This window comes from Macaca thibetana, chromosome 5 (assembly GCF_024542745.1).
Source record: "Macaca thibetana thibetana isolate TM-01 chromosome 5, ASM2454274v1, whole genome shotgun sequence".
Lineage (NCBI taxonomy): Eukaryota > Metazoa > Chordata > Mammalia > Primates > Cercopithecidae > Macaca > Macaca thibetana.
The window spans coordinates 87829785-87848195 of record NC_065582.1 but is presented as its reverse complement, the minus strand read 5'-3'; the positions used below and the strand labels follow the sequence as shown (position 1 = coordinate 87848195).

The 18411-nt window shown below is 35.0% G+C and overlaps 1 protein-coding gene across 6 annotated transcripts in view; it reads right to left on the bottom strand.

Annotated features, from left to right (window-relative positions):
* PPP3CA (protein phosphatase 3 catalytic subunit alpha) overlaps positions 1–18411 on the bottom strand; it is a 330028-nt gene that overhangs the window by 66468 nt on the left and 245149 nt on the right. For all 6 annotated transcript variants that reach the window (XM_050791104.1, XM_050791105.1, XM_050791110.1 and 3 more), the window contains 3 exons: positions 11105–11216; positions 9866–10011; positions 5297–5436 (listed from right to left, as the gene is read on the bottom strand). In XM_050791104.1, the coding sequence (XP_050647061.1) occupies positions 5297–5436; positions 9866–10011; positions 11105–11216 (398 nt within the window). The remainder of the gene's footprint in view (positions 1–5296; positions 5437–9865; positions 10012–11104; positions 11217–18411) is intronic.

Below are 18411 nucleotides of genomic sequence, written 5' to 3'. Positions count from 1 at the left end.
ACTCTGGTTGGATATGGTCTACTAATCCTTTAAAACTCAGGCTGGCTAATGCCTTCATCATGAATAGTCCCTTGAACTAATCCATTCCCTTCTGGGGTTAGGACTTCTAAGACACTCACTCAGATTGTCTCTGTCTCTCTCTCCCACTACCCCCCAACCTGTGTGTGTGTGTGTGTGTGTGTGTGTGTGTGTGAGAGAGAGAGATAGCCTGCACATTTATAATGGTGGCACTATTCACTTTGCATTTTACTTGTCTGTTTCTGCTTCGTGGTCTCTGCTGCTAGACTGTCATTTTCTTGAAGGCAGGGACTCAGCATGTATAAAACTCAGTAGAGAGAATATACTACAGTAAATGCTCAGCTAATGTGTGCCAAATAATTGAATGAGTGGAAAAATTCTCAGAAAAGATACCCATGAATGGACCAGTATGAATTGGGCAGAGGAGAGAGGGAGGATACTAATGAAACTGGAAGCAGAGAGCTCAGGTGTGATTTCAATAGACTAAAAATAAAGGTCTTGAACCCACAGTGGGAAAGAGGAAAGGCAGCATGGTTAGGATGCTTGTGCTATTATAAAGATGTGATGACTGGTGGTGATTTTCAAAAAAAAAAAAAAAAAAAAAAAAAAGCAAAGACACCTGCTAGTCTGCATGGCTGGGAAAATGAACAGTAAACAAAAAACAAACAAAAAACAGGAGGAATTTTCAGTGGGGATTAAGCAAGTGGGAAAGTAAATAAGCCCTTTCAGGCAAGGTGAGTTTAGGTTAAGGTGAAAATGGAATCCCTAGATAAGAAGTTCCAGCAGACAACTAGTCATACAGGAATTGAGCTCAGGAAAGAAAAAGAGATGAAGGGGGCTAGACATAGATTCAGGAACTGGCCATAGAGTTTACAGTTTACAGTGAATCTAGGGAATCGGGTGTAGGTGTGGTTCCTAGAGGAAAGTGTGAAGAAAAAAATGTCAAAAGCAGAAGGAAGACAAAAAAAAAGCAGCAGGAAGAAGCAGGGATCACCCTGGTAAGTCAGAGGAGAATCAGGATATGTAAACAAGGAGGAACCAGAGGATTTCAAGACGGAAGGGGCTGATAAGAGTGTGAACCACTGCAGAGAAGCTGGGCGGTGTGAGAAGAGAAGGCTGCTGATTTGTGATTAAGGAACCAGTAGTGATTTGAGTGAGTTGCCACCTGCAGCTTCCAAAACACTTCAAAATCACTGTCAAGACACCCCTAAAATTTCAGAGTTTAGAAGAGCTTTAGGACGTCTAATTTAACTCACTCATTTTGAAGCAAGGTAAACCCAGGATACAAAGCTTATATGATTAATCCAAGGCAGAAATACAGATTGATAACCTAAACACCAAATCCAGCTGCCAGTTTTCATTGGTCTACATGAAATGAAAATTTGTCATGATCCTCACTAATCTCCAGAATCTAACACTTGGCCTGCTCCAAGTATCTCAATTATCTGCCTGAACATTATAGGTGTTATTTGAGTGTGCAAACTCTGGTCTAAGATTCTAAAAATAATGGTAGCATTGGGGCAAAATCATAGTTCTTATGGATTCTTTCCTCTCTGTCACATTGCCTACCTAATATAACTCAAGAACAGTGTTAAATTCTGACTGATGCATTTTTCTGCATAACTTTATTTTATTTAAATAATGGCCCAGAACACACGTTAGATAGTGGATACGGTGACACAGCAAAGTAAACATGCAAACTACACATACAAATCTTAAATAAAACTGAGAGTAGTAAATCAAAATACCTGCCAATAACTCAAACTGGTAATTGCCACTAAGGTTCTCTACCTATTTCATGGCTTGCTTGTGCCCATCTAGATCCACTTTATAAACCATAATCCCAGAGGATGCCTTCTACTTTCAAGATGGCACTAAAGACAAAAGGACCAAAAAGCTGTAGGAGAATGAGAGACATTTTTCTCCTCCTTAGATAAAACATAATCCAGACTGCTTTGACATTAGTTAGTCTATATATAGGCCACAGATTTAGATATTCAGCTATTTACATAATCTGTACTTGCTATGGCTAAAAATCATTATTTATTAGGAATGTTTAATGAGACAAGTGAAATAATCATAATGTTGAAAACAAAAGTGAAAATGTTTAATTCTCTAATTATCCTCTATTATTAAAGATGGTAGACTTTATTCTAAATATATTCTCTGTTTTTAAAATGACATAACATTATGTAAGTTCAGTATGGGACTCTGCTTAGAATATGATTTGAACAGCTGACACAAAAACTAATAGAATGCTATACTATTATTAATGTAACAGGACTTAATATCAAAATCAAGAGTTTGAATTTTGTTTGATACTATGTTAATGAAGTATAACTCAGTGATATCAAACAGGTAATTTAAACATCTAGGTTATAATTAGAAAGTTAACACTAGCTTTGGAAAACTGAACACATAACTTTGATGTACTTTAACAATGCCAACTTTTCACTATAAGTTTAAACATCTTTAATAAAAGATTACTCCCAAATTAATTACTGAAAATAAATTTTAGTCTTTTCAGAAATATTATACCATGTGTCTTCAATTCAGCCAAAATGGATTCATTAAACCAAATTTCCAAAATATAGAAGTGAACCATAAATTTTTTAAATAAATATACTTAGAACAAACCTCTCTGTTAATATTCATATAAAGAAAACTATACTTTGAAAGACGCTTTATAGTGCACAAGATTTTCTATTCATGAACTTTAATTTCTCAATCATATCAACAGATAAAAACCTTTTTTCCCCCCATGAGAAAAACTTAGTATATGGAACAAAATGTCCTACTACTAAATAGGCATCTGATCAACGTTCTATAGAAGGATATTTGCTTACTTGAGAGACAGACGATACACGGCTGGATGTATTTTACAGAATTCTTCCAGGCTTGCCATTAGCTTAGCTGCCAGGGCTGGAATTGAGCATTAACTTCAGGGAACACCAGGTTAGGTTTTTTTTTTGTTGTTTTTTTTGTTTTTGTTTTTGTTTTTTTTGTTGTTGTTGTTTTTGTTTTTTTCTGAGACGGAGTCTCGCTCTGTAGCCCAGGCTGGAGTGCAGTGGCACAATCTTGGCTCACTGCCAGCTCCGCCTCCCGGGTTCACGCCATTCTCCTGCCTCAGCCTCCCAAGAAGCTAGGACTACAGGCGCCCGCCACCACGCCCTGCTCTGTTTTTTAAATTTTTAGTAGAGACGGGGTTTCACTACTGAGATCATCCTGTTAGACAGGATGGTCTCGATCTCCTGAACTCGTGATCCGCCCCCCTTGGCCTCCCAAAGTGCTGGGATTACAGGCGTGAGCCATCGCGCCCGGCCCAGGTTAGGGTTTTAAGTATCTAATAAGAAGAAGAAGAAGAAGAAAAAGAAGAAGAGGAACGAGAACAAGAAGAAGAAAAAGAAGAGGAGGAAGAGGGAGGAGAAGAAGAGGAAGAAGTATTCTAAAATTTAAAATTCTAAACTTCTTCATAACCTCTTTTCTCTTTCACTCTTGCAACGTTCACATAAGCTGTATGTATAATGATAAGAGACTTCAGTGAAACAGGATGATCAGATCCGGAAGGATAAAACTGAGGTGACACGTCAGAAAGACAGTAGGGTCATGCAGCAACCTAATTGTGTTGCAGATTCCTTTCTGAAGTGATATAAAATGTCATGTAATGGGTAAATCCCTAGCGATTTGTAAATGTAAAAATTATTATAAAAATATTTTCTACTTGGTTTGTCAAAGTCCTAAAGATAAATATACTACGGCTCCTATATACTGTAAAGCTGCTCATTTTAATTTATCCAGGAAGCCTGATAAACAAATGTAACAATGAATTAAATATGATTCAATTAACCAATGTAAAGTTGTTTTTCTGATTCAAGTTATAGAAACTGGTAAAACTTTTAAATGTGATTACATAATTGAATTTTAAAAAATCAAGGCTGGTGTTAGATTTTTTTGGAACAGTGTTTTGTTATGTTTTGTTTTGTTTTTTAACACTTTAAGTTCTGGAGTACATTTGCAGAATGTGCAAGTTTGTTACATAGGTATACATGTCCCCTGGTTGTTTGCTGCACCCATCAACCAATCATCTACATTAGATATTTTTTCCTAACGCTATCCCTTCCCCAGTTCCCTGCCCCATGACACGCCCTGGTGTACGATGTTCCCTCCCTGTGCCCATATGTTCTCATTGTTCAACTCCCACTTATGAGAATATGTGGTGTTTGGTTTTCTGTTCTTGTGTTAGTTTGCTGCATTGGGGCAAAATCATAGTTCTTATGGATCCAGCTTCACCCATATCCCTGCAAAGGACATGAACACATCCTTTTTTATGGCTGCATAGTATTCCATGGTGTATATGTGCCACGTTTTCTTTATCCAGTCTATCGCTGATGGGAATTTGGGTTGGTTCCAAGTCTTCGCTGTTGTAAATAGTGCTGCAATAAACATACATGTACATGTGTCTTTATAGTAGAATGATATATAATCCTTTGGGTATATACCCAGTTATGGGATTGCTGGGTCAAATGGTATTTCTGATTCTAGATCCTTGAGGAATTGCCACACTGTCTTGCACAATGGTTGAAATAATTTACACTCCCACAAACAGTGTAAAAGCGTTCCTATTTCTCCACATCCTCTCGAGCATCTGTTGTTTCCTGACTTTTTAATGATCACCATTCTAACTGACATGAGACGGTATCTCATTGTGGTTTTGATTTGCATTTCTTTAATGACCAGGGATGATGAGCATTTTTTCATTGTTTGTTGGCCACATAAATGTCTTCTTTTTAGAAAGAAACTACCACACTAATTAGTGAGTGACCATCAACATCGAGGCAAGATCCTCCACTAGCAAAAAGATTATGACTAGCTGAAGGCTCTGATGATCATCAGCATTGTTTAGCAATGAAGTATTTTCTGATTAAGGTATGTAGATTTTTTTTATACAATGCTATTGTACACTTAATAGACTACAGTATAGTGTAAACACAACTTCTATATGCACTGAGAAACCAAAAAAATAATGACTTGCTTTATTGCAATATTTGCTTTATTGCGGTGGTCTAGAATCAAATCCTTAACATCCCCAACGTATACCTGTATATGTATACATACATATATTTCCCATTTACTTATTCACTTATTTATGTTTTCATTTTATAAATGCTAGTGAGCCTTCCATTTCTATTAAAGAAGTTATACAAACATTATAAATAAATTGAGAAATCCTAGCATTATGATGCAAACGTGTTCCAGATAGCAAGCTCTCTATTCTCACCTGTAGAAGTACGAACACCCTCTGACTGTGTTGTGAGTGAAATGTTCCTGAGTCTTCTCATTTCCAAAATCTTCCAGGGGGTCTGACCACAGGATATCACACATAGGTCCATATGCAGGTGGTTCTTTGAATCGGTCTAACTAAGAAAAATAGAAGACAGAGAGCAAAATACTAATCTTTGGAAACTTAGAATTCCGACAATATAAGAAACAAGCACTATGCAGAACCCATCCTCTTCTCACCAGCTACAGTTCAGAGTGAAATGTCCTCTACCTCTCTCTTCCTGTCCTTCTTCCTACTCGTTTTCCTATCCTTCATCTCTCTCTCCAATTTTCTTTCCAGCTTCCTTCTGATGAGATCATTTAGTATCCATCTTCGTCTAACCCTTTACCTCCCTCTTGACTCTATTATCTCTAGATTTAGCAGTTTCTCGTTTCTCCTATTCTACATTTTATCCTTCTCTCCTTACTTACTTTATCCAAGTGTTTTTGTCACTACCAGTTATTGTAACTCCACCTCTGTTTCATTTATTGAGAAAAGGCTTTTACTTTTTGGGGGAAATTCCTATTACTGCCTCGATTAAACTATGATTTAGAAGTTTGGATGGGAAACAACTAGTTTTCATGCTTATGTTATATATACTTTTTATATTTAAGAACGTGATTTTGAGAAAAGATGGCTTTTACTTTAAAAGTAGCCACTTGCTATATGATATTTTGGATATTACTTCATTATGGGCTATCTAGGTTTCTAATGATAAACTACAAGCCTACTGTAGTGGATCTTAGTGTGTACAAATATGAGTAATAATAAGCAGTAAAATAAACTCAACTTTAGCTGGTCAGTCTTCAGTTCACAGTTCTAAGCTTTATAATTTTACCTGAAGCCTTCATATGAAATCCATTTTCCAGCTATACATGTTTAGTGAAGTCACATTTCAATTTTAAAAGGTGCATTTAGAAGGCATATTAGAAATATCATCACTCGAAATAACATATCACGATCAATTTTAAACACTTCATCCTGATTAAACTGCAATTAAAGGATCTTTGGTGAATCAGCAGATATTATAAAGCTTCTTGAATAAAAGCATACAATAGCTATGAAAATCTATTAAGAATTGATATTCTTCATATTAATATTTTAAAACAATCCAATAAAGACAAGTGAACATATTTTGCTGACAACTAATCAAATTGTCTATTTTTTTTTTTCTGGGACATACAAGATGTAAGTAATGGTTTTGCTGCACACTACTTTTTATTAGTATCTACAGAGAATGAGGCAATATTTTACATTTTCAACACCCAATGAAAAACTTCAGTAAAACAAGACTCTATATTTCAACCACTATGTTAGCCAAAAATATTCATTGCAAACTTAAATTTAAGAGATTTAAACAATTTATGCTTTTGGAACAATACATTTAAGAAAAATAAAACTTGTGTCTAAAAATATAAAAAACAAGAACTTATTAAGGGTAGGACAGTAGAGGAGGTGGAAAGTTTCTGATTAATATGAATCCCCAACTAAAGGTTTGGAAAGCTACCAGAATATAACATTTATTCTGGAAAAAGTATACAGTGCATTAAAAAAGTTAATATCATTGACAGGAAAAATAAACAAATAAAAAAAACTTGGATTGATATATAGCAAGACAAAAACCTAAAAATCATTTTCTGGCCATGTGCAGAGCTTAATGATATGTATGAAAATTGAATATAATATTTAAAATATCCAAGGAAGTAATTCCTAGGGATATTAGGTGATATTTTTAAAAAAATCTACTTAATTTAGGATGTGAAGTTTATTTTTTTTTTAAAAGTCCATCAGATTACAGAAGAATGAGCTGATTACATTCATACATAAAGAAAGAATTTTTTTTTTTTTTTTTGAGATGGGAGTCTCCCTCTGTCACCCAGGCTTGAGTCCAGTGGCACGATCTCTGCTCACTGCAACCTCCACCTTCCAGGTTCAAGAAAGTCTCCTGCCTCAGTTTCCTGAGTAGCTGGGATTACAGGCATGAGCCACCAAGCCAAGCTAATTTTTGTATTTTTAGTAGAGATGGGGTTTCAACATGTTGGTCAAGCTGATCTTGAACTCCTGACCTCATGATCCACCCGCCTCGGCCTCCCAAAGTGCTGGGATTACAGGCGTGAGGCACTGCGCCTGGCCCAGAAAGAAACAATTTTATACTGAACCAGCATCATATCTCTACTGTACTTCAAAGATAGAGCAAAGACCAATGCTCTATGCCCTATAGAAGTGTGAAAGTGTCTTACAAAAATGGACACAAAGACACAGAGCAGGAAATAAGGTTTATTTAAAATTAAAAGCATGCATTTTCTTTCCAACAGGAAAATATATACATTATTTTTATACTTGAACACTTGAACCTCAATGACAGGAAGAACTTGAATGTTTTATTTTACCTAAAAATAGTTTTTCTCTAAAAACTAATGAACTCTAAAAGAATATTGAGTTCATGGTAATAGAGACTCACGGTATGTAAATACATTCATAATTTACTAAAGTATTTCCTCAAAACTATGAGTTTCATGAACAAAAGTATTAAAGAAACACTACAAATGAGAGCTATATGAAAATGGTTATTCATTTTATAGTAGAGGTTTACAACCTTTTTGCTGGTGATTGTGTCTTAAACAAAATAGTCCAATAGCACTATCCTTTCTATTTACTCTCTACAGTACAAAACTCTATTCAGTTCTGTTCAAATAATGAAAACACTATTTTGAGCAAAGTTTTCACTAATTCCCCTTTTAAAGAGGACACTTAGGAAGTTTCTCATCTTCCATCCGAGGCCATGAAATCTGATCAAGGCAAGAGAATAAAACATAAATGCATGTCTTTCATGCCCATCATTTGCTAACAGAAACTACTACACTTATTTGTAATTTGACCTTTTTCATTTTCCAAACCTATTTCAGTAAGTGGTTATCAGGTTAATATGATACATGGATACATGAATAGATAAAATATTTGCTTTACTTCTCCACTGAACACAATGGGAAAATACTGTTTACTAATTTAATAGCTTATGGCAGCTGATAGAATTAACTTGTAAATGTTGTTCAGCATATAGACTTCTCAGACTTAGCAATCAAGTTTCCAAACTCAGAAGAAATGGAAAAAAACAATTAAATGGGAATCAATCAAACAAGTGACACCAAGGGAGTCTTTGTATGAATGGCCCTAATGATAACCAAGATCTAGAATTTGAACTGTGCCCATGGTTATTCTTAAGTGAACCTAAACTTAAGAAATAAATTCTGTACACATTGAGATTAGTGCATCACTTATTTGAAGCCAAAGACTACCTATAATACATTAGGCTTAAATATATACTGAGTAGCACGTATCTTTAGAACAAATCTCAGCAAAATTCTAAACTTTACAGTTCAAATACAGTAATTTAGAACAATGTGACCAATTTATTCTTGCTAAAATTACTGGTGAGAATAATAATAAAAAGGTAGAATTATTTCCACCCCTCTATTCTATGGGATAAGTACAAGCATATTTTCTTAGGTCTCTAAAAGTAGAGGAAAGAAGATAAATATAGTTTTCAACTGTTTATAATTCCTCCAGAAAAAATTTGATTTAGACTTCCTAGGCAGAAAGCTTAATGGTGGGCACAAATTTTCAATAACATGTTATAAATATTAATGTGAAGAAATGATCATACTTTAAAATAATTCCAAGTAATATTATTTTAAAATGAGCTAAGAAAACATTTACATCGCTTTCTCTCTTTGGCCCAATTTTGGCACCAAGAAAAATACACTGAGATTTTTTATTACTCTCTATTTTTTCCCTTACATCATTGCAATCATCAGAGTTAGAAACATAACCAAAGAAATAAAAGATTGTCTATTGTACCACATAAAACTATCCCATGTTATTAGATTTATTTAAGAAAGAGACATAATCCACTTCCACATTCAATGTAACTCATCTTTTTGCTGATTTAAAAAACTGTTAATAGCCAATGCGAAACTGGAGTACTTCTTAAAAACTTCCTACAAATACTTCTTAAAAAGTACAGTTTTTCACCTATCCACTCAATAAAATTAATAGAATATTATCATTGTCCTTGTTAGATTGCTACTTAAAAGTTTCAAGTTGTAACAAATACTAGATTTTTAAAAAACCATAAAATGAACACAGTTTAACGGTTATGTTACAATATTTTCCCAAGGGCAAAGCAACATTTCTAGCATAATACATCATGACTATACAATGATTTGTTTGAAAAAAGCCAAATGGAAATGATAAGGCATATTTTTTTAGAGGTCAAATATTTTATATTTCCAGAGACACATGTCAGATGGTAAGACCAACTCTGAGGCTGAAGAGATAAAAACTTTTCCAAGTATAAATATATCTTCCTTTCTAGATAAAAATTTAACACAAAGGAGAGATTCATGACCACTTTAAATCATTTTAACTCAAAAGGAAAAAGTTAGTGATAAAGACAGGATAATTAATGTCTTCTATTTATTACTGTAGCGCACAAAATGATTAGACTGGGAAAATAACAAAACTTACTTTTCTGATATCATCTAAGGTGTTAATCTCTGGAGACAAGCCACCATGTACACACAGGAACTGTTGGTTCATCAGGGCAGCCAAGGGAAGGCAGTCAAAGGCATCCATACAGGCGTCATATACGCGTTCTGAATACTTTATTTTACCTTTTAGAAGTGATAAAAAAATACTTATGATTTATAAGCAGGATAATTTCACTTAAATAGTTTCGGTTTTTTAAGAAGTTTTCTTGCCAGGACCATATTATTAACATAAAGGCACATACTGCAAAATTCCAAAATATAATTAAGATGTTTTGAAAGTAACATATTAATCTTTTATATCTAGCATTTCCTGTTTTTGTCATTCATTCATATTTTATAATTTTCATAACTTTTTGTATAGCAAGAGAATTTTTATATACATTCTGGCTATTTATATGCAGATGTCTCACCAAAAAAATGTAACTGAACAACTGGAAAACCAATAGAAAAACAGCCATAAAGCTGCTTGATATTCCTTAATGACTTTGTAGAAAAGCAGATGGCAAGACATTTTCTAAAGCTGCTTCTATCTCACTGCACATTGCTTTTCCCATGACTTATATCTAATGTTTGAAGAGGATAAGTCTTTATGCTCCACTGAATATAGGACTAAATGAAAGAGAAAAATATTGATATGTATAGAGAGATTCCCTGCTCTTCCATTTAATTGTATTTATATATAAAACAAAAATGTAAGATTTTATACCTTTGTAAGATTCAGCGAATAGTAAGAAAAATTGTAAGGGGGAAAAAGAAATTGAAAAAAGCACTCCACACTCCTACTGTCTATGTCTAAAGAATGACATCATCTTCAGTTTTATAAGATTCACTAGAAGCTAGTATTTATTTATTGGGTCCAAAACAGAGGCATAGGTTGAATTTGCCCTCCATTTGCGTTTCTTGAGTAATGCGAGATTAATGGGTAGAATTAGTGTTCCAAACAGTAGTATCCCTAAATCATTTGTTTCTTAGGATAAATTATATCAAATTTTAATTCAAATTTTTCAATCACTTTATAAAGAAGTTCTAATTTAAAAAGAAATTCTGAATTCTCATAAATGTCCATGGTTAGAAAGAAATATAGGATAAGATCAAAAAGTGTCACTTTAAGTTTTTGACTTTTAGGCAATGGATTATATTGTATGTATCTTAGTATTGATTAAAATTACTGTTTAGCGTATATAGTGTTAAAGAAAGGAGACTGAAGTATACTTACATTCTTGTTTAAATGTGAAATACTCTGTTAGATGTCTACATTCATGATTTCCACGAAGTAAAAACAGTGTTTTGGGGTAAAGAATTTTCAAGGCCCACAAATACAGCACACACTGGGAAAAGTAAAAATCATATGAAAATAAATATTTTTCCTTAATACCTATGTATTTCATTGTTCACATATCATAAAGACATGAATAAAATGTATTACCATGACCAAAAGTCCCCCAAAAGGCTGGACCTTGGTAGAGAAGATACTGACAATCAAACAGGAAACATTACTTTGGTAAAAAGCCAGGTCCATCTACACCTAAAACATACATACACACACTGAAGATCATATACCACAAGAAAACAATGGATTACATATAGTCAACAGAAGGAGAATTATGTGGCCTGAGGAGATCGGGAGTAAAAAAAAAAAAAAAAAAAAAAAAAAAAAAAAAAAGGAAGAGGAAGAAACTTAACTAAAATATACTAGAAATAAAAATATGCTGGTGTAAAAGGATGAGAAGAAATACTGGTATTTGTAGTGAGATTCCCTGACCACCTTCAGTTTAATCAAATATATACATAAATCAAAAACTTAAGATTTATATACCAAAGACACTGACAGAAAAGACAAGATGTTGGGAGAGAAGGAGGCAGGGAGCTAGAGATGAGGAAAAGTAATAGAAAATAGAGATGCAGTTCAAGTTAGGCTGAGCTTGTCAGTGCTTTGCCTCCTCATTTGGTCGTACTTTATCTTTTCAATCCTTCCATTTCTGTTACCTGATTTTTAAAAATAATTAGCTTTATAAAGAGAAGTCACTTTATTTTACTTATTAATCATTAATCATATTGTGCCAAAAGCTATGGGATACACTTCATATACCTTAAGACTCTCAACTTAGTTACTTGGGCATTGCAGTCTGTAAAAATGATGGTCAATTATGCATTCACCAAGTTGGGAATACATCTACATTTGACACAGTCTTCCTGGAATGAGCATTAAGTCAACTGAAATACTCAAGTATTAACATCAGTAATTTGTTATCATCAACTGACATTTGTTAAGAATCCATAGGCAACAGAAAACCATGCTTTGAAAAGCAAGTATGCTCTTTTATCCTCATAAAACCTGCATTCCCAAAGTGAAGCTAAGAAGATACAAAAACTACAAAAATATTGAGACAAGTCTAATTCTGGTTACTAAAATCTGAAACTAAAATCAGTGAGATTTATACATTAATAATTGGCTTTCCAATACAGTAGATATCCTGGATAATATCTATAGGGAAAAGCTGCTGACAATTTATTTGTAGTACTACTTGTAAAGAGTAATCATCTCTCTTAGTTTATATGATAATTTATGAAATGAGTGAGAACTAATTATGTTTGACTACACAGCCCAAGTTTTGGAGAAAATACTAATTATCAGAACAAATGTTTGTATTTTGTTGTTCAAGCAAGATATTATCTCTATGTAATTATGATTGAAGTAAACAAAATAATAGGTTGACATTAAATTATATATGTTACTTTAAGTTTCTAATTACCACTTCTGATTATAGTTATTAGCTACAGTTCACATGACTAATGATATTAATATGTCTGAAAAGTTGACCAAATGGCCTGTACAAGCGATCCTTAAAGCATCATGATCTGTTGATGTATGTAAAGTTTCCTGTTACCTCAGTGAGCAGTCCGGTACCTTAATGAGTCTCTGCTACGGATTGGGTTTTATAGCTGTACTACGTGTTTCAATAAAAAGAGTTTGTATTACTCGAGCTTGTCTCACATTTCAGAGAAGATATTCATAAACTATTATTAATATCAATGGGAGGAATGTCTCCAATTTAAAATGTCTAAGGCTGTACCTTAATCTGAAAGTTATATATGTAGTTTTCCAAAGTAGTCATTAATTTAGGATGTCTAGTTTGGAATATGAATGGATATGAAAACTCCTTTAAAAATATATTTGCATGTTGAAATTGCTATTTTGAATATATTTTATTTATATGCTGGGGGAGATAATACATGTTTTGAAGGCACGTAGGCTACTTTTTTTAAAGTTTTTTTTTTTCTTTAAGGAAAGTATAATATATCCAGTGAAATGTCCATAACTCAAATCACAGGTTAATTAATTTTTACACAAATCCCCTGAAACCACTACCCAGATCCAGTTACATTTCAGCATTTAGAAGGCTCCTTTCAGCCTCCTCCTAGTCAATATTCTTTTGGAAATGTCATTATAATTCTGACTTCTTTAGATTAGTTTTGCCTGTAACAATTTGTTTTAAGGCAAAGCTCTACCTCTCCAATTAAAATCTGAACTGCAAGTTTTTAACCCCACCCAAATACCACTAGAGGAATCACATTCTAGGACCCACATTTTCTTTTTTTGCTATCTGTTGAGACCTTTTTCTGACATTAGCATGTGGCTTTATCCCTTCCAGTCTTAATTGCCATAGTTCTCTCATAACTGCAACCTCAAAGCGGGATATATAAATGCACGATGCTAAATATTTCTATCCTACATATTTATACCTTTTAAATGATGCAACATACATTTAATATCCCTGATTATTTAATGCATATAAAGCACCTAGTATATGATAGGAGTTGAGGAAATATTAGTTCCTTTTCTGTAAATGAAGAAGGAAAGAAAGGAGGGAGGGAGGCAGAGGAAGGAAGGAAGGGAGGAAGGAAGGAAGGGAGGAAGGAAGGAAGGGAGGGGGGGTGGGAGGGGAGAGAAACAAGGAGAGAGAGAGAAATAGAAGGCCGAGAGAGCGAGAGAGCGAGAGAGAATATAACTCAATTTCTAAATTCTTGGCTCAAAATACCCTAAAAATAAGTCTTTTCACATTTTATTTCCTTCTCCCCTGTGACTAGAATAAAATATCTTCCCAAACATTGACTAAAACCACAAATGCAGCCAATATGGAAGATGTGGCATGGTAAATGAAAGGGCAAGGGTGGACTGGAGGTGGAGCCCTGCCAGCCTTCTCCCTCAACATCTGGTGGGAGAGAGCTGCCAAGTACAACACTGTCTTCCCTACAACTATTTTACCATCTAAAGCTCTAACATTCTGGAGAACTGAAGATCTTCAGCAAATCGTAACCTGATAGTTTTTTAAAAAAGGGAAGTCTCTTGTAAAAAAATCACAATCAATGAAAGCAGCAAAATACAATCAGTTAATTGTTTATTTTTGTCTATGTGGTATCAGATGGCTAATTTGAATCAAATTTTCAGTGAATTAATTGGTTAAGGTAGAAACAAAGGGCTGTGTCACACCGGCCTTTTCTGCATGGTGAGATGTAAATGAGGTGCGCTAATCACTTCAACTGGACCCCTATTGTCTTTCTATTCTGACTCTTAATTAAACAAATATTTACACTTTAAGGTTAGTTTAGGTTACTCAATATGAAAGACTGAGCATCCTCTAGTTTTGAAATTAATTTTTTGCCACAGACATAGCTTTCTCCTGTTTAATTTTCTCCTATCTTCCCCAATGAAGCAGCACTAAGAATACAATTTTCTTCGTTAGTTTAATTGGTTCACTGATAATAACAGTGCAATGATTTACTTTGTAATTTATGCTTTTAATGATAAGTAGTCTTGAAAATTGCATAGAGAAGTACAGAAGGATGTAAAAGAGGAAGCAAGGAAGTAAAAAATAAAATGGACAGCTTTAGGTATATATTAATCAGCTCTTTACTCGTGCTGTGAAACATTCCAATCAAAAGTGCTGCCTCTCAATCATTGGACAATTAAGTGAAGAATTTGCATCAGTTGGGAAAAGATCCAAACTCCTGAAATGTCAAATGTAGCTCCTCTAAGACATCACTTGCCTGGTCTGACAGGTACGTAGATAGGCAGCAGTGGAAGAGCAATGCACCATAAAGGCTACAGGGGGACAGCCAGGCAATTTCTTCCTCAAGTCTGTGGCATTACTCTGTCGCCTAACATCTCTTGTGGTGCCACTTGCTTGTTATTCTCAGGCAGAAGCATGGAACATTGTATGGTTTGCTGTGGTTCATTCTGGTCTATGAATTCACAGCTAATAACCACAACTCTTCACACTTAAACCTGCTTGAGGCCTGGAGTTGAGATCTGGATCTAAGTTGAGAAGCCAGCTCACTTCTAAGCTCAAGGCAGTGTAGTGCAAAATGGCTAGAAAGGGAGTTTGAGGAAGTGAATAGAAGGAAACAGCTGTGCGTGCCTGTTTGCAATTCTAAGTTTTTCCTTGTGTTCTCAGAAAAACTACTCAGCATAGACTTATATATACACATATGCTTGATCAAAGAGATTAGGTAGTATAACGCAATCATCGGAAAGAGCAGTATTTGGTGTAAGACAAATTATTACTCAAAACAAAATCACCTCTTTCATCACTACTCAAAAGCTTGCTTGTCTTATTTGGGCTAACTTTGTGGGAAACGATTTCTAATTTTGGCAAAAGGAGAAGACTGGGGTGGGGGTAATGCATAAAATGAGCTCTATGTACTGCCCAGAGCACATTACCTAGTGCTTATAAATATACCCAGCAGAGACTGTTTGAAATCTGAAATTACCCTTCAAAGCTGACTCGGTAAAAATTAAACTGAAGTGCTCCCCTTTGCCCAAGGGATAGCCAAAGGAGAATACCTGCAGTGGAGCCCTGAATTATTGAGATGAATTGAGATCCTTTTGAAGCCTGTTAGGATAATACACACTGGAAAACTGAGCTCTTATTTTAGGATTTTTCTTAAACCAACAGTATCATACTCACAGAAAACATTTTATATTTAATGCTTTGATCTTCAGATTAGATAGACAGGGAGAAGGCTGTGTGTACATGTTTGTACAAGCATGGGTGAATATAATAGTGTGTACCAGTTTCTGCATTACTGATTTTTTTGTGTGTGTGTGTGGTGCTTTGTGGTACATGTAATGAATATACTATGGCAAAAGCCTGGCGTTAATGGAAGAACACAGGCTTTGAGTCTCAGCACTGCCATTTACCACGTGTGACCCCTGAGCCTCAGTTTCTACACTCATAAAAGAAACATATTTACATGTTCCTTCCAAAGCTGTCAGGAATAAATGAGGTCATTTAAACCATGAAACAATAGCATTTACAACATGCTAACAATGTCAGTTTCTTTAATCCACAATAAAAAATCCTTAAAGTATTTTCAGTAGGTACATTTTATAAAAATGTCCACGCTGTTTTACATACGATATCAATGAGCCATTCCAAAGCCCCTGAAAGGTCACAGTCTAATTAAAATGGAACATTTCACATACAAGCCATTTTGTCATTTTTGTATGTATGTGGAAAGTCCCTGGGTTGTAGTCTCAGACTCTTGAAGTTTAATTAAAGAGCTGTTTTTGAAGATGAGGACTCCAATACATGCAACTTAGAACTTTTAAATACCCCGTAATTCCTACACTTGATATGTCACCAACATCCAGTTTGATCCTTTGCTTGAATTTCAAAAGGAACACACTAAACAAAACACAGCAAATTTCATAGTTCAAATATCTAGATTAATTGTAGACTTTTAAAAAATGCTGAGGAACAAATTAGTGATTATTGCTACTTGATATCTTCTTTTTCTTTTTTAGATGGAGTCTTGCTCTGTCGCCAGGCTGGAGTGCAATGGCGCGATCTTGGCTCACTGCAACCTCTGCCTCTTGGGTTCAAGCAGTTCTCCTGCCACAGCCTTCTGAGTAGGTGGGGCTACAGGTGCATGCCACCACGCCCAGCTTACTTTTGTATTTTTAGTAGAGATGGGGTTTCACCATGTTGTCTAGGATGGTCTGGATCTCTTGACCTCGTGATCCGCCTGCCTCAGCCTCCCAAAGTGCTGGGATTACAGGTGTGAGCCACCAGGCCCGGCAACATCTTTACTTTAAAAAAAAAAAAAAAATTCTAAAATGCTCTAATTAAAAAAAGTTTAGAAAATTTCAGGTGGTTTGAGGACAGAGATTCAGAAGCTTGCACTCTTCAAGTAAAAAAAAAAAAAAAAAAAAAAAAACAAACAAACAAAAAAAGGTAAATAAAGAACAATAAGATTAAAGAATATTTTCCAAAGATGGAGTTGGTGGGACAAAGAAGGAAAGTCCAACTATGCCAACTGTTACTCAAGCCACACATGATGTAGTACCATATTAAAAAATTAATAAGCAAATGTTGTTGCCTTTGATTACCTTTGGAAAGACAGGAAGTTGTGAAAAATCACAAATGTTACAATAAAAAATAAATTCCAACATAGCACAACATCATTTGACTGACAAAAATAATCACTCCAACATGATAGTCTCGGGATTTCCTCACTCAGAATGCAAGCTTCAAAGAAAGTAGAATGCCTATTTCATTCATCCTCAAAAACTTTATTATGAGTGCTACAAACGTTAAATGAATAAGATGAATTTAAGAGTTACTAAAACAATTTTTTAAATGTTCACTTGGATTCTACGTAACCCAGGCCAGATTAGAGGCTTACACACTTTGCAATTTGAGCACTTTGGGAGGTCAGGGTGGGAGAACTACTCGAGCTCAGGAGATGGAGGCCAGCCTGAGCAACTTAGTAAGACCCTGTCTCTACAAAAAATAAAAATTAACTGGACATGGTAGTGTATGCCTGTGGTCCCAGCTACTTGGGAGGCTGAGGCGGGAGGATCACTTGAGACAGGGAGATTGAAGCTGTAGTCAGCTGTGACTGTACCACTGCAGAGACTGAAGCTACAGTGAGCTATGACTGTGCCACTGCATTGTAGCCTGGGTGACAGAGGGAGACTCTGTCTCATTAAAGAAAAAAAAAAAAAGAAAGAAAGAAAGAAAAAAAATTCTACATAACCCTAATTTTCAAGGAGAAGAACAGAAATCCTTGTCCTTCCATTGCTGTTTATTGCCTACCACAGTCTTCCTTAAACCTGGCCACATATGGAATCTTATGGCCATATCAGTAAATTGTGGCTCATGGGATACAAGTTGAAGGAATTGGGCCACTTCTGGGAAACATCCTTAAACAGGGTATGTGTATACCCTTCTCATTCTCCCTTTCCTCTTTGTCGAGTATTATGTGGAGAAATGATGGTTGAAGCTGATGTAGCCAACTTGGGTCACTAGGCTGTCTTTGGAACAAGGCCATGAAAATCAGAGCAAGAAAGCAGATGGAGCCTAGGCCCTGTCACCATGCTGTGCCACACCAGTGTTGGCTTGCTGTCTATGGGCTTTTCACACAGAAAAACTTCTATCTTGTCCAAACCACCATTATGTAGGGGTTTTGTTTTGTTGTTAATCCTGGCAGATACCAGTCGTAATGTGATATAAAGGT